Genomic DNA, 18592 nt, shown 5'->3' with positions numbered 1-18592 from the left:
TGGAAGTGTGTACCTTTCAAAGGCTGCAGTACCTCTCTCCATTTAGCTTGTGGTGGCATTCATACTCTCTTTAGGAGAGTCAGTTTCTACAATTTGCTCATGTGGCTGGTTGTCTACGAATTTTACAGTTTCCAATTCGTTGCCTTTGGGCATGCTTTGTGAGTAATTATGTGCTTGCCATCAGCACCATATGGGTATCCTAGGATATTTTAAGTGACAGAAATCAGTGTTTTTCTTTGAAGAAAAAACAAAAGACCCAAACCAAAACAAAAAAATGAGAGTTGGGAGAGCCGGGTACAAAAAGTGGGTGTTCTTTTTGGGCGGGGGATATAATCAGTAAAAAGTTTAGGGAAAACCCTCTTAACTTTCAGTAGCCCTGTTTTTTTTTGTGCGTCTCTAGAAAAATGTCCCTTGGAGACCAAACACTTTTGGGATCTGTGTAGAAAACTGTTCTTTGGAAACACTCGGATTACGTTCTGTCTTTACATCTTCTGAGGCGTTCCCAATTTCTCACGGCTGAAATGATAGAGTCTCTTTAGAATGCTTCTCTCACTGATCCGCAAAGAGAGCGCATGGAACAACTTTGGCTCCTCTACTGGGTTTACAACATCAAGAAGCTCTAGATCTTCCTCCAATGAAGTCTGCCCGTAAGCCTCGTCCCGCCTTTCACTTAGCCATAACAAAGCCTCACACACTTGAGCAGTAAGGAACACTCCGCCCAAGTCCCTAGCCTCGTGTTCAGGATCGAGGAATGAATACCCATTCCGCCTCCTTTTTGCTGGTACCTTGCTACACAAGTTTGTCATCGTTTTTGTAACCTTGACTTCCCACTGGAGATCACAGTTGCCCTCTCTTGCTGCTTCCATTTCATGAAGAGCAATGTCAGCTGCGAGAATGGCTTCTTCTGGAAGGTGCAAAATGTAAATAAAGAACAACAACTCTCTCTGTGGTTTACCACATGCCTCAATTTCAAAATACTCAGTAGTCTTCCATCTTAGAGCAGAACATCCATACTTTCTCCACAACCGTACTCGATTTCGTACATGGCGTTTTGGGAAAAACGAGGCAGAGTAATACATAACCAAGGTGAAGTCAATGTTGACAATATCATAGCGGTTATCAGTTTCTGTAAAACCATGCCGGTGCAACAGACATGCATTGCTTAGCTCACCATACGTATTGAATATCTGCAAAACGTAGCAACAAGGGAAGAGTCACTTTTTTGGAGATGGTCTCAAGTGATCCCATCACTCCATTCAATGCAGAGACTCAAAAGGTCAATTGCAGCTGACACATATATGCATGTATATTGTATCAAACATTCCGCCTTCATCAAACCTTGAAACTCTGAAAGCGCACGTGCACGTGCACCCAAAAAAAAACCTACAGACACCTGCTCAGACCAGAACACTGATCCGTAGCAGCTTCAAGCATAGCATCCTTCTTTCACCATCATTGACTTTTCCTCTTCAATTTGTGCACTGGACGAAGCATCGTTGATCCCCTCACTTCCCTCTCAACACTTCAGCACCACTGCAAATCCAAACCCACACGTGGGCTTTGCATGCATACAAGACGTCTCTCCCTTGCCTTGCCTGCTCTCTTACTAATGCTTTCGAAGTTAATCTGCCCCCTCTCTTGTCTTTTTATGGATGTAGATGGAGAACCTCCTCCCTGCCTCCCTCTCATGTTTCTTGGGTTCTTTGATATTATCGTTTTTACATGGGGTCTTTTCTACAATCGAGCAGCACCTCCAAGGGAATGACGACTTGGATGTTCAGCGATTAGGCTGTTGGGAGAGGGAGAGAGGATAGAGACAAGGCGGTCCCAAGCACAATTCACGGCAAAAGATAAACATGCACTGGGAATCCTTCTCAAAATAGTAGGAGGCAATTATGTACACTACTTAAACGATTATACTACTTCAGAAGGATGGAGCAAAGCACTTGCTGTGCAAGACAGAGAGCGATCAATCTCAGAAGCCCAAGGGCATGGGTAAGCGGCTTAAATATCTCTCACCCGCCCAAGACAAACCTTCAAGGAAGAAGGAAGATATTTCTACTATGAAGAGAAAGGACACAAGAAGCCTGATTGCCCTGTCAGGCAGCAACGACACGAACAAGCATCTTCCAAGAAGGAGCAAACTAAGAAGGAACCCGCTCCACCAAACTCAGAGGGTTGTCCGTATACGCTGCGACGTCATTAGGGATTTCCGCGTTTTGCAGGCTGGTCCGCTGCCACGTTATCATCTTAACGCAATTTTGTTATGTGCGTGTCTCCTGCTTTACTTTAATATTAGGTCTCTCAGAAGTTCCGAAAGTTGGGTGGGTTACCTAACCCATTCTGGTTTCGGCAAATCTTCTTCTTCTGTTAGGGTTTAGGACCCTTGGCCAGGGTCTGCAAAACTCAATCAAGTTAGTCCAAAACCCGAAGGTCACTCATATGTTTCTAATGCCCACAAGATGGTTACCAATGCAAGTACAAGACATAAAAGGGAAGAGAAAATCTTAGTACAGCATAGAGGATTCCGACTCTAACAAAGAGATTGTGTCACCAAGAGGTGTACTTTTCCTATTGCCTTCTCTAAATATGTATAACATATTTTTATTTATTTTGTTTTTACTTGTTTTCCGTCGGAACCCTTGAAAAAGTGCAAGTGGACATTGCATGGCCAGTGTGAAACCGCTGCAACCAAACGAGTTTCTCGCATCAAGAATCTAGGTCCATCACTCGCTGACTGGTCGGGCCAATTAGCAATGAATTCTGATAAGTATGGAAGCATGTATGCGTCTAAATGAAATTTGGGCCACCGGGCAAGTCACTGACAACTTTATAAGTTAGGAGGGATTAGAAAACTGAACCATAACAAACATAGTGGACACATGTCAGTAGGACATCAACGTACTTGTCAACACACTCCGGAAGCCGATTCCCAGCTGGGGGGCGCCCAAAAGAGAGAGAGGGCTGAGCTTTATCATTCGTGAGTGGATTTTTAGGTTCACAGCTTTAATGGAAAGCTTGCCTTCTCATGTAGCGCGACGATTTTGCCCTCGTGCATCTCTCTCCCTTGCACATATGGTAATGCCACACTAGTTGGACTCCTCAGATGACTATGTACAGCCTTGTGGGTTTTATGCACGTTTGCCAAAGCAAGAGCCTTTTGAACAGGAACAGGATTAGCTAATTGCTAATCCCCCACAGGTACACACAGTTCCATCGCGACACATTGTGAAACAGGAGAGTTTTCTTGCTTGAAAACTCGTCCAAATCAAAGGGGAAGTGTCCCATTGCGTGCAGGAGCTCCTAAGACACTCATAAACGTGTTTTCTCCGCCCAAAACGATCCAAAACAGAAAATTTCAGCTTGCTACATTTATTTGCAGGTTTAGGGTTTCAAACCTAAACTACAAGATAACACTTGGGAAGCTTTTGAGGAAGCCTTGGGGTGGTTTATACAGGAGTTTGGACACCTATCCGTGACCAAAACAGGAAACTACAGACTCTGAAATTTACTTTCAGCTCAATGGAAAGCTTCTAAAATGCAAGAGAATCCGTCCTAAACTTGTGCTTTTGACCTACAGAGATTTCGGCATTGTTATGCTGATGAAATTGGGTCGAAAACCTACAGAGATTTCGGCATTGTTATGCTCATGGGAGTTTGGTCTAAGTGTTCGGATAGTTTGTTTTCAATTGAATAAAGAAATACCGAAAGGGATGCCAATCTTTGGGGCCTACAAGGTGTCGGTCTTCGTGTGCGCAGTGAAAAGCGTATAACAATACCGTTCATGCCTCTACGGGGAAAGCTCCTTTTGAGATCATTTATGGTGTGTTCAGTGCATCACTTGGTGTATCCTCATTTGATTCCATTCTCATTGTCCAAACCTTTTCAAGGTCTTTTTCAACTCCCTCTATTTTACCTTTTGTTCAGTTTTTTCTAGTTTTGGTTCACCTTCAACTTTGGTTCTCCTTGTCAGTCTCTTTTCGGACTTCATTTTCTTATTTGGTTTCTTATGAATCTTTCAGACTTGTACCAAATAACACCTTATTTTGATTTTAACACAATCCTCTGCCTTAGCGAGCATCAAATGATATTTTTTTACTCTTGATTGTATGCATTGAATGTGTTCGTGTAAACCTCCGCGAATTGCGTTGTTGACGTGGCAGATGTACAAATTTCTGCAAAACGCGCTGCTAGCTTTTGGGTTCAAAGTTTTTGGGCCTTATGCTTTTGAGTTTGTATGCTTTTCATGTAACTGCTTTTTAAAGCCAAGGGCCTTTAAATATGTGCAGAGCGCTCAGTCTCTTAACACACTTCAATGAGAAGGTGCAGAGCGCAAGTACCGGCATTGTACTGAGTTCAAGTAATATAAAGAAATACCGAAAGGGGCACCAACGTTTGGGGCCAATACTCTCTGGGGTGGAATTCCACCACTCCCCGTGTCGTTCATCTCTTTCTGTTCAACTGTTATTTGAAGTGCTAAAAGTCTGTTAAGTCTGTTCTTTTCCATTGGCACGTGGTGCCCGTCTTATGACAATGGTGTCAAAGCTTCAGGCGTGTGCTTTTTTGAAAGCATACCGGTCCTACAAAAGAGGAGACAGAGCAAACCGGCACTTCTAAAGTCTATTGAAATTCTATTCGAAGAATCTTCGTGGCCCGCGGACCCCGAACTTATTAGCTACTCCCACCCTTACTTCATCGCGCATCGGGCGCGCTCCCGTCTTTACCACTCTATCTTACAATGCATAAGCCATAAAGAACCCAAGACATGGCGTTCATGGACTCGGCAGAGTACTTGGAGTTTCTCCTCGACGGGCTTTGCAACATTCTTTCGCGGCACCACAACAAAATCTCCCGATGCTGCAAAGTTTTCAACAGTTTCTGAATTACATGTTACCCCCTCCGATGCCCCAGGTGGTACCTCCTCCTCCGACACCAGAAAGTACGAGAGCTTCCAATCGGCAAGCTTCCCAATAGTATGTTCCAATCGGGGGAGTCTTCAGGCATATGGTGCAGCCATCAAACCCTGATCCAATGCAACCGCCTTTGCCACCGTCGTTGCCCTCACCTCCCCCACCACCACCGCTACCAGGCTACAATGGTTGGAGCCTATATGAATACCCTTATTATCCGTACCCGGGATCCGTGCCTAACCAAACAAAAGATTTCAAGGATGGCAGCACGACACTCAAATTTTTCACTTTTTCTGACGTGAAAGATCAGAAGAAAGCATTGGAGTTCCTACAACAATTCACCAACATCTATGCTTTGGGGAGCTATACATAAGAATCCAAGATTTCTTGAGCAGAGATTTCTTAAAAGTTAAAGATAATGCTATGCAATGGTGGAGTTCAATCGCGACACAACCGCCTCCAAGGATATGGCAAGCTTTCAAGACAATATTTGCACGCAATTATATGACCTCTCTTGAAGTCCGGATCTTGGCAAAATGGGGCAATTTCAAAATGCTTGCCACAGAGACTATGGACGACTTTAACCAAAGGTTTCTTGATGTATACCTTCCGGTGTCCTTTAAGTTCGTTCCCTTGGAGGCCGAGTGCGAGAGATACACCATTAGGCTACCATCACCATTGCAAGAATATTGTCTCTTTAAGCAAGTCTCAACCATACAAGAACTTATGGACCATGCCGCAGTCAGCTACAAACTGATGAAGGGAAAGCTGGAGTTTACCACAAAAGAACCTCCGGCCACTAACCAGAACTCTCGGCAACAACGAACAAATTCTCGAGAGTCTCATGAAAGTCAATCGCAAAGGCCTCGTCTAACACAACGTCAACGAGAAACCCTTTTACAAGAAGGCCGATGTTTCGAATGTTTTCAAACAAGACATATATTCACTACATGTCCCAAGCGAGCCTCGACGTCTTTAGAGCAACATCCTACTCCCACGAAAGAAAGATCCGCAGGGCCACCTCCAGCTAAGAGAGCTAGCCTAGTCCCTAATATTTATGGCATACGCCTTGAAAGTACAAATGAATTGTGTCAAGCATATGGCAAAGTCAACGGCTTGAAAGCCCTTATTTTCTTTGACCTCAGAGCTACAGAGAACTTTATCTATCCAAAATTCTTGAAGCAGATGCACTTTGATTATGATGCAGAAGGTGGAGAAATTGAAGCTGAGCTAGCCACGGGGCAAACTCAGAAAGTAGTACTACTCATTGGTGCTCTTCCAGTGACTATCCAAGATTATCATGGAAAAGCCGATTTCCACATTATAAAGTTGAGCAATTGCGACGTTCTCTTCGGCATGCCCTGTCACGACAAGAATGATGCGACTCTTCACATCGGGAACCGAACCATTACCCTAATGCACAAGGACAAGCCAGTAGTCCTCAAAGTTCGGTTGTCCGAACAACAACCTGAATAAATTTTCTTGTTGTTTTGTAGTTAGATACTTTTGAACACTGTTTGAGAAAGTATTGTTTGAAATTTGTTTGAAATGGATGGTATCTGTTTTAAATCCGTCTTGGTGCCAGTTGAACTGTTTGACTCTGGTTTTAATACTGGTTTCATTGATTGGTGATTTACTCCCGAGTGGAGTAGTGAGAAAGTTGTTTATATTGTCTGAACCTCACAATGACGCAGACGAGATGTCTGGGGAAGTGTTGTATGCTAGAAAACCTTCGAATGACGCAGACGGGATGTCTAAGGAGCGTATGCTAGAACCTCCAAGCGACGCATGCTGCGGTCTGGGGAGCATTTGGTTATACCAGTCCTCTGAAACTCATGGCCCGGACCTTTTAAGGTTATTTGCAAGGGTAGTGACGAGGTAGTCGTTGAGTAGCTTCATACCACAAACCATCTGTCTCGGAGGAGTGCTCAGCGACACTGTTCATTATGTCTTGTAACATTGTGTTGCATTGTGATGTGCCAACCACTGAATATTCCTTATTGGATGAGATACTTTAAGGAAGTCAACGACCCACAATATCAAGAGTTCCGATCTGGAATGAGACTTCTTATTGGATGAGATTCTTCTGGAAAGCCAACGACGAAGGAAATCAAGAGTTCCGATTTGGAATGAGAAAACGGATTGTCCCTCGGAATGACCCTCGAAAAAAAATATATCAACTAACTTGAGTTGTTTTGCAGATATGTTGTGATCGCAAAAGATTACTTTCTTTCAAGAAGGGGAGCTGTCACAGATTGCTGACGTGTCAAGCCACCCGAAGAATGGAGCCGACTTGCAAATTCCGGCCGAGGGACCTAAACCCTAGAAGAAGAAGCAGAAGAAGTTTTACGTTGGAGTTTCACAAGAGGCCAAATTTTTTAAAGAAGTTCCCACCAACTGACAAAGACCCCCGTCCGATAGGGCCCAAGTGACGTAAAGGGATTAAATAAAGCAGGACCCATACTCACCCACTTGCGTAAACCTGATGATGTGGCAGCCAGTACGGACACCCGCGAATTGCGTTGATGACATGGTAGCCTGTGCGGACTTCCGCGAATTGCGTTGCTAGCGTGGTAGTCGCACGGATTTCCGCAAAACGCGTTGCTAGCTTTTGGGTTCAACGCTTTTAGGCTTGATGCTTTTGAGCTTATATGCTTTTCATGTAACTGCTTTTCAAGGCCAAGGGCCTTTAAATATGTGCAAAGGGCTCAGTCTCAGAGACGCTTCGGTGAGAAGGTGCAGAGCACCAATACCAGCATTGTACTGAGTTTAAGTAATATAAAGAAATACCGAAAGGGACGCCAAGGTTTGGGGCCAATACTGGGGTGTAACTCCGCCACTCCCCGTGTCATTCATCTCTTTCCTTTCAATTGTTATTTTAAGTGCTAAAAGTCTGTTCAGTCTGTTCTTTTCCGTTGGCACATGGTGCCCGTCTTGTGACACGTTGCTAATTGACTATTTTCTTATTTTCTAAGTAGTTTCTATTTTGTGAAATTAGGATATTTAAATTTGTGCATTTGAAAATTGTTAAATTAGGAACTTTAGGTCTACAAGAACTGACCAAAGCCATCAAGGACAGACATCCGTGATAGGTGGGAGAATTTTTCCAAAATTTGCACTCGAATCCCACAAAATCCCTTGTTCCAAGAGACATCGTCCTTTTTCCCCCCACGCATTTAGAAAATGCAAAGCACAGTGCTTGGAAAATCCAAGATGCACAAATACACTTCCTAAAGCTATACATTGCATTACAATCACCAAACCGGGTATAGTGTGCCTTCTCACCAAGAGTGTGAATACAAGTGTACCATTTATTGGCAACATGCAAGGGTTGGAAACCCATCAAGTAAATCATCATCCATGAGAGCTCATACAAAAAAAAAACTTGTAGAACCATAGAGTAATGAGAAAATCCCCACTCCATTGAGTGGACTCCAACTTTGAGGCAATGACTTCAAAATAAGCTTCATTGTTTTACAAACCAACATTCTTCACTAAAACATCCTTTGCTTTGACACACACTTCTTCAAAAAGATTGTGAGCTTTGGCTTCAATTAGTAAAATATGCTTTCAACAAGACCATCCAAAAACATTCCCTCAATGTTATTTGTGCAAAGAGAAACTTCATTCTTCCTTGACACAATTTGGACTTCAAACCACCAAAAATGATCTCCTTCTAGGCTTACAATGGGAAAAAGCCACAACATCTTTGCATCATCATGCACAAAACTAAGCATTAGCTTGCTCAAAATCACAAAATCATCACCTTTTCTAGCATGGATAAGCATACAAGCCCCATCATGCTTTATATAGGCACCAATTGTGTGGATAGATGCACATATCCCATCACACAACATTGCCTCAAGCAAACATTCATTTAGCATAGCATCAATTTGTGAAATAGATTGCTTCACACACACCACAAGTTGTTTCTTGTGTTGGAAATTTCATCAAGAAGAACATCATTTTGGTTATTCTCCATTTCAACATCATTTGAAACACAAAATTCTTCTTCCAATGTGAGAATTCACAAAAGTAGTGATGACATTATTTTCTTCATCATCAAGAATTGAGAGAGCATTTTCATCGTGATTTTTCTTCATTCTTTCATCACAAATCTCATCAAAGCATTCATTTACTTTAGAGTTGCAAATATTTCTTTCTCGATTCATCATAATCAACAAACAAATCTATGTCATCGTCATCATTTAAGACATCAAATTATGCAATTCACTATTAAAAAATAGATGGAATTTGACCCACTATGCTTTGGTTGATGGTGCAAGATGTGAGTATGGGGCTACTCGAGGACTCTCCTTGGCTCTCTTGGCTCATAGGGTCCTCTCTCTTCACTCCAATCTCCATCCTATTCCTATCATTCCCATGTTCATTATGGTCATCATCATCAAATGCTTTCTCTACTGCATCGACAAATTCGTCCACCCACGCCCTAGGTTTAAGCAATTTATTGTGTACAATGTCATATTCAAGAATAGAATATTGCTCCAAAAGATTTAACGAGCAATGTCGTGCTTTGTGGTCCTCATGATCACACTGAGACGAAGGCTTATTGCAGCACTTCAGCAATTCGCGTCACTTTTGATGCAAAAAAGCAGTAGTCTGACCGAGCGGTGTGCATGTCGGGCCAAAGTGACCCAGATCCTTTATCGCAGTCTCTGACGGTATTGTGTAGTCCTCCGCCGTCGTGGGCGTCTGGATCTCCCAAGCTCGGTCACTCGATCGATCAGCGTGCCTCTGGTATACGAAGAATGTGAGCTCTCGTGTAGGTTGTGATAGCTGCTGCTCCTACCGCTCAATGTCCACTCTAAAGAAGTCTGTGATCCGTCTCTGAGACCGGCTAGCCTCTCCTCTCCTCAGGCTCTCTCTGTGTCTGCGCAGCTCGAGCAAAAACTGTCCCAGAAATCCCTGATCCTCATATCCCATGACTCTAGAAAGTGGTCCAAAGCCCTCCTTGAGCAGGCAATGAAAGCGGTCTCGTATCTCATAGTACACTGGGCAGTGGCATGTATAGTGTAACTCTGTCTCTAACTCCATGTGACATAGGGGACATGTCCTCGCCTTTGCTGGTACTCCGCTATACCTACCGATCTCGATCTGAAGCTGGTGTGAAGATGTGCGTATTTGGCCAATAATGCATCGTATCCCATGAGATAAGTGGGTGTCCATGTATCGGGGCCTCGTCACTAAACCATCCTCAGCGAGCTGAAGAAGATGCTCTCTATAGAAAGCAATCTTCGAGCCCAATTCCTGTGCCGGCTGTATCCAGGTCCTCATGGTGTCAAGCTGAGTCAGGTCCTGGCGGATGAGCCTGGCGATCTCAGACTGTGTAAGAGTCAGGGAGGGCTCATCCAATCAGTATTGGAAAGGGGGCAATCTATCCATGCTGAACCCATGTCCCTAAAACCATGATGTCATCTCCCCATACCAGCATGTTGTATCTCCCTGCAAGCTAGCTGTCGAGAGGACTCAAGTGCTAGGCAAGCATATCTATCTCTAGGGAGGTCCCATAAGCGGTGTATAAAGGAGGCTGGTCTGGTGAGCGCCTCAACCACTAGTGCGGGGGCAACTAGCTCTGTTCAAATAATGTCATGTGGCACTGAAGCCTTGGCTCTGATGAGTCGCGAGATCATAGAGACCAAGGGCTTCTCCATGTCTCTCCATCCATCAGTGCGACCCGACCTCCCACGATGGTCCAAAAAGGGCCCCCATATCTGAACTCCATAGAGCAATGTGGAGGCCACCAAGGTGTCAAAAAGCCAGAGCTTCGTCCGAGGCTCCTGAAACTGGATCTGTGAACACATCCTCTCCATTCCCCCCAATGTTGCATGGGCTCTCGTCAGTCTAGTCTCTGCTGCTCTCCTCAATGAAAATGTTGGTCCACTAAAGACCACCCCAAGGTAAGTGTAAGCATTTATATACTCCACTGTCTCCTGGCCATATGCGAATGCGGGTGCTGACCTCCTGATCCACTGTGGGGTGGTATTAAACACCATAACCTTGGTTTTACCAAGGTTGACAATCAAACCACTTTCATGGGGAAACCTATGCAAAGCATCCAAGTGACGTTGCATCCCCTCCGGAGAGTCAAAGATCAACATAATATCATCAACATATAGCAAGAGTGGAATCCATGTCCCTGCCAATTGTGCCCCTCTATCACCATGTCTCTCAATATAGTCGGAAACCCCATCCACATACATACCAAATAGAGTAGGGAAGAGCGGGCAGCCCTGCTTCAGCTCGATAGTGGAGTGAACCAATGTAGATAGCCCTTCTGGAGTGCGTACATGCACCACTACTGATCTGTACAATGCCATGATTCCCCAAACCAACTTTGTGGGTACTCCCATCTCCTGTGGTCTGCGCATCAATCTAGCTCTAGGCACTGTGTCAAAAGCTTTGCAGAAATCCACAAAACTACAATAGATCCGTCTCCCATGTGATCTGCCCTCCTCAATAATGGCTCTTAATGTCAGAATGTGGTCAAGAGTAGAGAAACCTCTACTGAACCCTGCTTGCTCGATTGCGTGTATGCCCTCCCTCTCTGCCCATCTACTCGGTTGTTGCTCGAGAATGGATGCGTACAGCCGAGCCAATGTGTGTCCAATGATAGTGCAATAGTTCCCAAGCTCCATCGGGTCTCCTGACTTGAAGATGGGTACAATAGTATAAAGACTCGAAGTATCAGGCAAGCCCTTACACTTCTGTAACAGACTTGGACACTCCAAGTCAAGAATCAACCGCGACAGCACCAAATAACCACTTCAAAACAATTCACAGATCACAATAGATTTGCACTGGCCCGGCGCAGTTCCGTGCCTAGAGATATTGGCCCCAAAGATTGGCGCCCCTTTCGGTATTTCTTTTTGTATTAATCAATCATCAAAGTACAAGAGAGCGGTTAGGGTTTCACTCTCAGACTCTGCGTCCAGATGCTCTGAGAAGTGAGGCCCTCACCACTAATTTAAAGGTTACAAGGGATGCCCAAAAGCAGAGCCCCAAAAGCTTCAAAGCAAAAGCAGATTCTCTCTCTCTCTCTCTCTCAATGAGAGTCAGTAAAAAGCAAGTTCTCTTTTTCTCTTTCTTTCTCCCAAATCAAAGCGAAAAGCTGAGATTTGCGTCGCTCAAAATTTCAAAAACAAAAAAAATTAATATTCAGCCTCTGCGATTTCCGGAAATTAGGGTTTCTGGCAGAAACTAGGGTTTCTGTTGTCCGCCACGTCATCACTTTGTGACATACCCCCCTCTTGAAAGCATTGTAATCGACCGCGATTACGCCTGCAAAACCGACAAAAGCCATAAACCGTCTTAGCAGACACTGACTGTTAGTACCTACGTACTAGGAACACACATCTAGCACATGTACAAAATCGACAGTCACATCACACGACATCACAGGACATCACCAGACATCACAAGACATCACATGACATTCAACATTCATTCGGATCTTAGACCATGATTTATCGGCAATGTAGCTAGCAATCACATCTAGGTCCAATCGGGATCTCATCGATGTCCGATTGACTAACCCCTATTGCAACCATGTCTATTCGAGATCAAGTAGACCAAAATGCTGCAGTCATTTCGTCTATCAGTTCCTGCACTCACAAGAAGTCAAGAACAAATCAGTATCATAATCAGGAATTCCATTTCATAAAGTCATCCAACAGAATACTGTCAGCTCTCAGTATCCCTGAAGCTCAAAGAGACATCAGTGACTTTAGTATCAAAATCGAGGCATCTGTTGACAAAGGAGCGGAGTAACTCACCTCTTGTGCATCCCACTGCACCAGATCTTCGGCCAAGCTGAGTTTTTGGGTTCCGTTTGGAGTAGACTATGCTAAACCAAAACATCGAGGTAAAGTTTCACAATCCGAGGAGTATCTGCTAGGTCCTCCTCCTCCATCCACTTCGCATCAAATGCAGGAAAGTTCTTGAACTAAACCAAGAAACGCCTTCGGACTTTACCTTTCTTCGTATCGTTATGTGCCAAAATCTATTCAGGAACAAGGATCTCCTCGTTTTCTTCCACTTCGGGTTGCTCATCAGGCTCCCCATCATCAGGCACATCACCCTTAACAGGTTTCAAGAGACTCACATGCAATGCATTGTGATCCTCCAAGTATCTGGTAGTTTCAATCGGAAGGAGACATCATTTATCTTGTCAGTAATCTGGAAAGGTCCGTAGTATCACATACTAAGCTTTGGAAAAAGCCTCTGTCACCAGCGTGTGACTACTATCTATCCTTTTTGTTGATTTCTTTCTTATTATCTATTTACTTTCACTTTTTGGAAACACCCCTCGGGAAATCTAACTGCCCTGCATTGCATAGCTAGTGTGGAACTGTCCAGAGGGAGTCCAGGCCTGAGGGCAAGAGAGCACTAAGGTTGGACAAGGACTATGGTTAGCCAAGTGGGGTCATTGACTAGCCAAAGTGGAATCCTTTGCTACAGAGGCTACATTTCAGTTCTGGATGTGGCCGCAGTGTACAAAGAGGGTCGGATGACCTAGAAAGATACAATGGCAGCATCTCCTAAAATTTAGGGAACTGCTGTTTTGGGACTTGAAAATGTCTTCGCGTCATTACGTGCAGTTTGACATGGGGATCATTTTGTTACTCTGTGGCCAAGTCAACAGAGGCTGCAGGTGAGATATTTTTAGACCCGAAGGTCTAAAGCGGGAAAATGCACAAGTGAGTGACACTTGGCACTCTGAGGCCAGTTTACTACTTATAGAGAAGGCAAAAACGTGATTTATAGCTGGGAGGCTCATTTTGCAAGTCTCTGTCACAGGTTAAGAGCTATGGAGTGCTTGCTTTCCCTCTTATGCACAGTGCGGTGCCAGGAGTGATGCCCTGCACGCTACGCACTGCCCTCTCTCTCCCCTTTGGCAGTATGTTATGCCCCTCTAGTGGGCTCTTCATATGACCAATGTACAGTTGTGTGGGTTCATGCGCGATTGCCGAGGCAAGTGCCTCTTGTACAGGTACTGGATTAGCTAGCGGCTAATCCCCCCGCAGGTACAAGTGAATTCGGAGAGGTTTCACGCCAGAAATCTCGTCCGATTCAAAGGGCAAGTAGCCCTACAGGTGCGGGAGCTCGAGGACTTGCTACGGATGCGACCGGCACGCGAAACGGAGCCCGAAACAGTGAATTACAGCCTGCTGTGTATTTTTGCAGGTTTAGGGTTTTGGCCCTAAACAGACCCTAATACCCCCAGGAGGTTCGGGGACGCAAAGGGACCGTTGTACAGGCGATCTGGCGTATTTTCAGGGCTGAAAACAGAGAATTCAGCGTGCTGCAGATTCTCGCCAGGTTTTGCAAAGTGCCCGTAGGCGTCGGGAAAGTCAATCAATGCGTGGGAATACTGACCGTGAAGGGTTCTAGTACAGTTATGCTGCCGAAATCGGGCTGGAACGGTGGAAATTCAGCCGAGTTTGTGCGGGGCAGCTTGTAGGAACCACAGCGTTTCTTCCCTCTTTTGAATAATAAAGAAATACCGAAAGGGGCGCCTAAGTTAGGGGCCAATCTGGTGTCTGTCTACTCATACAGGTGCAATCTAGCAGCCTGTATCCCTCTCCCCTTTGTTGTGTCTTGAAAGTACAGGTAAAATAGACGACTAATAATGGGTGAAAGCTAAATCAAGGTTTAAAGTAAAGTCTACCGCCCTTTTTGGATTGAACAGGCCGGTTTCATGGTTCCATCGACGGGATTAAATCACTTTTTCCCATAGAAGTGAGCCTTGGTCAGTTTTGGACTTGAAGACACAGGGGATCATAGACGAGACACAGGGAATTGTAATTATGGCTGACAGACCAGATGATGTGACTGAAGAGGTTTCCTCTTCACAGGGTCAACAGACACATGAAGTGGGTGAGTCCTCAAGACCACCACAGACTGATGATAATATATTCAGGACCCAGTTGGCTACTGCTGTGGCTATGTTCACACAAGTAATGCAGAACCCAAGGTTTTTAGCCTTTCTGCAACCTCCTGTTCCGTCTCAGCAAGTTGGGTCACTGGATCATATTCAAAAGCCTGTTAAGGCTCGAGCACAGGTGATTCATACCGCACAGTCAATGGAAACACCTGTACACTTGACGGAGAACATGCAGTCTCCACAACCTGTGCCTAAGGTGCAAGAACAGGTGGCTGAGATGCCAGTTTTTCAAGCTGTACCAATTCAGCCCGCCACCTTTCAACAGCCTATAGCTGGTTCTAATGGGCAGGGAAGCAACTTACAGGCTATGCAACAGGTCTTCCCACCACCTTCAGTACACCCTGGCTATTTTGGAGGTGGATCCGTATTCCAAAGCATGGCTGGTCATGCACCTGGAAATCAGTTTTATACGCCAGGAACAGTGTTTGCGGGTGCTCAAACGATGATGCCTAACCCCATGTACAGTGTCATGGGTATGCAACCAGGGTTTCAAAGCACTCAGGGACAATTTGGGATGCCACAAGCAAATTTTGGCATGGCTGGAATTACAAATCAGCAGCCAAATATGGCATTTCCAGGTCAAGTTAATAGCGGCCAAGGAACACAGATGAACCTTAATAGTGTTCCCATGTTTCAGTCACTTCCATATGACAATTTAACGCCGCTGGAGAGGCCAACTCCGTACAAAGAAGGTGGCAAAGGAGTGTCATTCACGACCTTTACAGGGTTTGATGACAGGAAGAAGGCTCTTTCATTCCTCCAGCAGTTTGACAAGGCCTATGCAGGGGGAAACTTTACAGAGGCTTCAAAGGTCCGCAAGGCAGCCACTTTCTTGACAGGGAATGCGGGACAATGGTGGACAACTTTATTGCTTCAAGGGCAAGCTCCGTCCACATGGATTTACTTCAAGCAGATTTTTGCAGCAGCTTGGTTATCTGATGATTTCGAAGCAGATGTCATGACAGAATGGCACCAGCTAAATGCTGCCACTTGCAGAAATCTGGATGATTACAATCGGAAGTTTTGGAAAGCTCTACTTCCAGTAACTTCCTATAGATTTGTGCCATTGACAGAACAGATAGAAAAATACTGTTGTGGCCTACCCAAAGGATTGAGAAAATACTGCACAAAGACCAAAGTCACTACTTTGACGCAGCTCATCGAGGTAGCAAACACTGGCAATGGTTTGCTCAAGGGAGAAGATTGTGAATTTAACACTGGCGTCAAGGCAGGATCAGGCAAGAAAAATTCAGCCAAGAAGCACGTTCCCAATGAGGCTCCTAAAGGGACTCAGGAGTCAGCCAACGCAGGGAAAGACAAAGCTACGGCTGAATCAGAAAAAGGACCAGCAAAGAAATGGAAAAGACGTTTTCCTCGCAAGTCAGAAGAGCAAAAGAAGGTCCTGAGGACAGAGAACAAATGCTTTATATGTGAGCAGCCTGGCCACATTGCTTACAACTGTCCTACAAAGAAAAGGCCAGCTGATTCTGAAGACAAGGAAGACAAGAAAGGAAAGAAGCCCATGGCTGGTCTAGTGCCAGATATGGTGGGCGACAAGCCAAATTCAGATGCAAGTGAGCTTTGCAGAGCATGGGGAAAGGTTAGGGATCAAACAGTGCTTATCTTCTTTGATCCAGGTGCCAAAGCCAACTTTATTTCCCCAGAATTGGCTTCAAAGTTGGGAATCAGACCTGAAGAGATGGGGTATACAGCAGAGGCAGGTTTGGCATGTCCTAGCCATACAGAGGCTGTGACACCCATCATTGGAAAGTTGCGTCTACATATCCAGTCCTATGTAGATGCTGAAGAATTTTACATCATGCCACTGGACGGATGTGATGTGTTGTTAGGTATTCCTTGGTTGTTTCGTGTACAGGGAATCCTGGATGCCTACAACAAAAAGATCACTGTACAGAGCAGGGGAAAGACTCATATTCTGGATGTAAAGCTTAAAGGGGAGTCTATTCCTACTGTATCAGCTTCTGCTATTACTTCTGTAATGAAAAAGCATCTTTCTGCGTACTTGGTTTTTGCACGTGAAGTGTCAGATTGTGATGAATCAAATTTATCTGTGCTAGATAAAGAAAGGTCAATGTTTTTACAACAGTATAGTGACTGTTTTTCCGATTCATTACCGTCTCAATTACCGCCAGAGAGACCCGAGGACCATGCGATAGATTTGGTGCCAGGCTGTAGCCCACCAAATAAGCCTCCGTACAGGGTTAGTGCGGCTCAGCAGAAAGAGATAATGGGCCAAGTACAGGAGCTGTTAGAAAAAGGGCTGATTCAGCCCAGTTCATCTCCATTCTGTTCTCCAGTATTGTTGGTGCAGAAAAAAGATGGCTCATGGCGTATGTGCATCGACTACCGTGCACTGAACAAGAATACCATCAAGAATAGGTTCCCTATACCCAGAATTGATGATATTATGGACAAATTAGAAGGAGCAGCTATGTTTAGCAGGATAGATCTAAAGAGTGGGTATCATCAGATCCGCATTAGATCAGAGGATGTGCACAAGACTGCTTTTAGAACAACGTTTGGCCTTTACGAATTTTTAGTGATGCCCTTTGGTCTCACAAATGCTCCTGCTACGTTTAATAGGATGATGGACAGAATTTTCCGTCCACACCAGCAGTTTGTTGGTACGTTCTTTGATGACATGATAGTCTATTCAAAGAATGAAGAGGAGCATAGGCATCACTTGGCCATTGTGTTCAAAGAGCTACGCAGTCATAGGTTGCTCATCAATGCAAAGAAAAGTGAGTTTTTTCTGGAAGAGATTCACTTTCTGGGACACATTGTCTCAAAGGACGGTGTCAGAATGGATCCTGCAAAAGTCGAAGCGATCAAGTCATGGCCAAATTTGAAGACGGTGCATGATGTCCGAAGCTTTTTGGGACTATGCTCCTATTACAGAAGGTTTATCCGAAATTTCGCTGAGATTGCTTCACCTTTACATGCTCTTCAAAAGAAGGCAGTCACCTTTAGATGGACACAAAAAGAGATTTCAGCTTTTAATCTCTTAAAGGAAAAGATGACTTCGGATCCAGTCATTGTGTTGCCAGATCTTAGGAAGTCATTTGTGGTCCAATGTGATGCCTGCGGTAGTAGCATTGGTGCTGTGCTAATGCAAGATGGCAGGGTAGTAGCCTATGAGAGCAGAATTTTGCAAGGGCCAGAGATGACCATGCAGGTCTATGAGAAAGAGTTACTGGCTGTGATTCATGCGCTCTTAAGTTGGAAACACTACCTGCTAGGTGCAGATTTCGTTGTCCAAACGGACCATCAGACCTTGCGATACTTCTTGACACAGACAAAGTTATCTGAAAAGCATATGCGATGGGCAAATATCTTGTCCATGTTCCATTTTCAGATTGTGCATGTGGAAGGCAAGAAGAACGTTGTGGCCGATGCCTTGTCAAGGAAGCCACAAATTTCAGCTGTGTCGATTCCTTATCATCATGAACTTGATGATATGAGAGAACAGTATGCAAATGATGAAGATTTTGCAAGGGTCTTCGAGCAACTAATGGATGGACAACATCATGAACACTATCTTCTTAAAGATGGGTTCATGATGATGCATGGCAGATTGTGTGTCACAAAGCCATTGCGACGTAAAGTTATGGAAGAGAGTCATGTCCCACCGTATGCAGGGCATCGTGGTATCGATGCTACAGTGAAAGCGGTTGAGACATTCTTCTATTGGCCTACA

The 18592-nt window shown here is 44.6% G+C and overlaps 1 protein-coding gene across 1 annotated transcript in view; it reads right to left on the bottom strand.

Annotated features, from left to right (window-relative positions):
* Positions 1-262: 262 nt before the first annotated feature.
* The window catches only part of LOC147449888 (SET domain-containing protein), an 84196-nt gene continuing 65866 nt past the window's right edge, over positions 263-18592 (bottom strand). Inside the window, exon 5 of the mRNA XM_086522240.1 lies at positions 263-1187. Within this exon, the coding sequence (XP_086378366.1) occupies positions 483-1187 (705 nt within the window). The 3' untranslated portion in view covers positions 263-482. The remainder of the gene's footprint in view (positions 1188-18592) is intronic.

Source organism: Adiantum capillus-veneris, chromosome 10 (assembly GCF_014529385.1).
Source record: "Adiantum capillus-veneris isolate H3 chromosome 10, ASM1452938v2, whole genome shotgun sequence".
NCBI classification, from domain to species: Eukaryota; Viridiplantae; Streptophyta; class Polypodiopsida; order Polypodiales; family Pteridaceae; genus Adiantum; species Adiantum capillus-veneris.
This window is presented reverse-complemented; position numbering and strand designations above follow the sequence as displayed.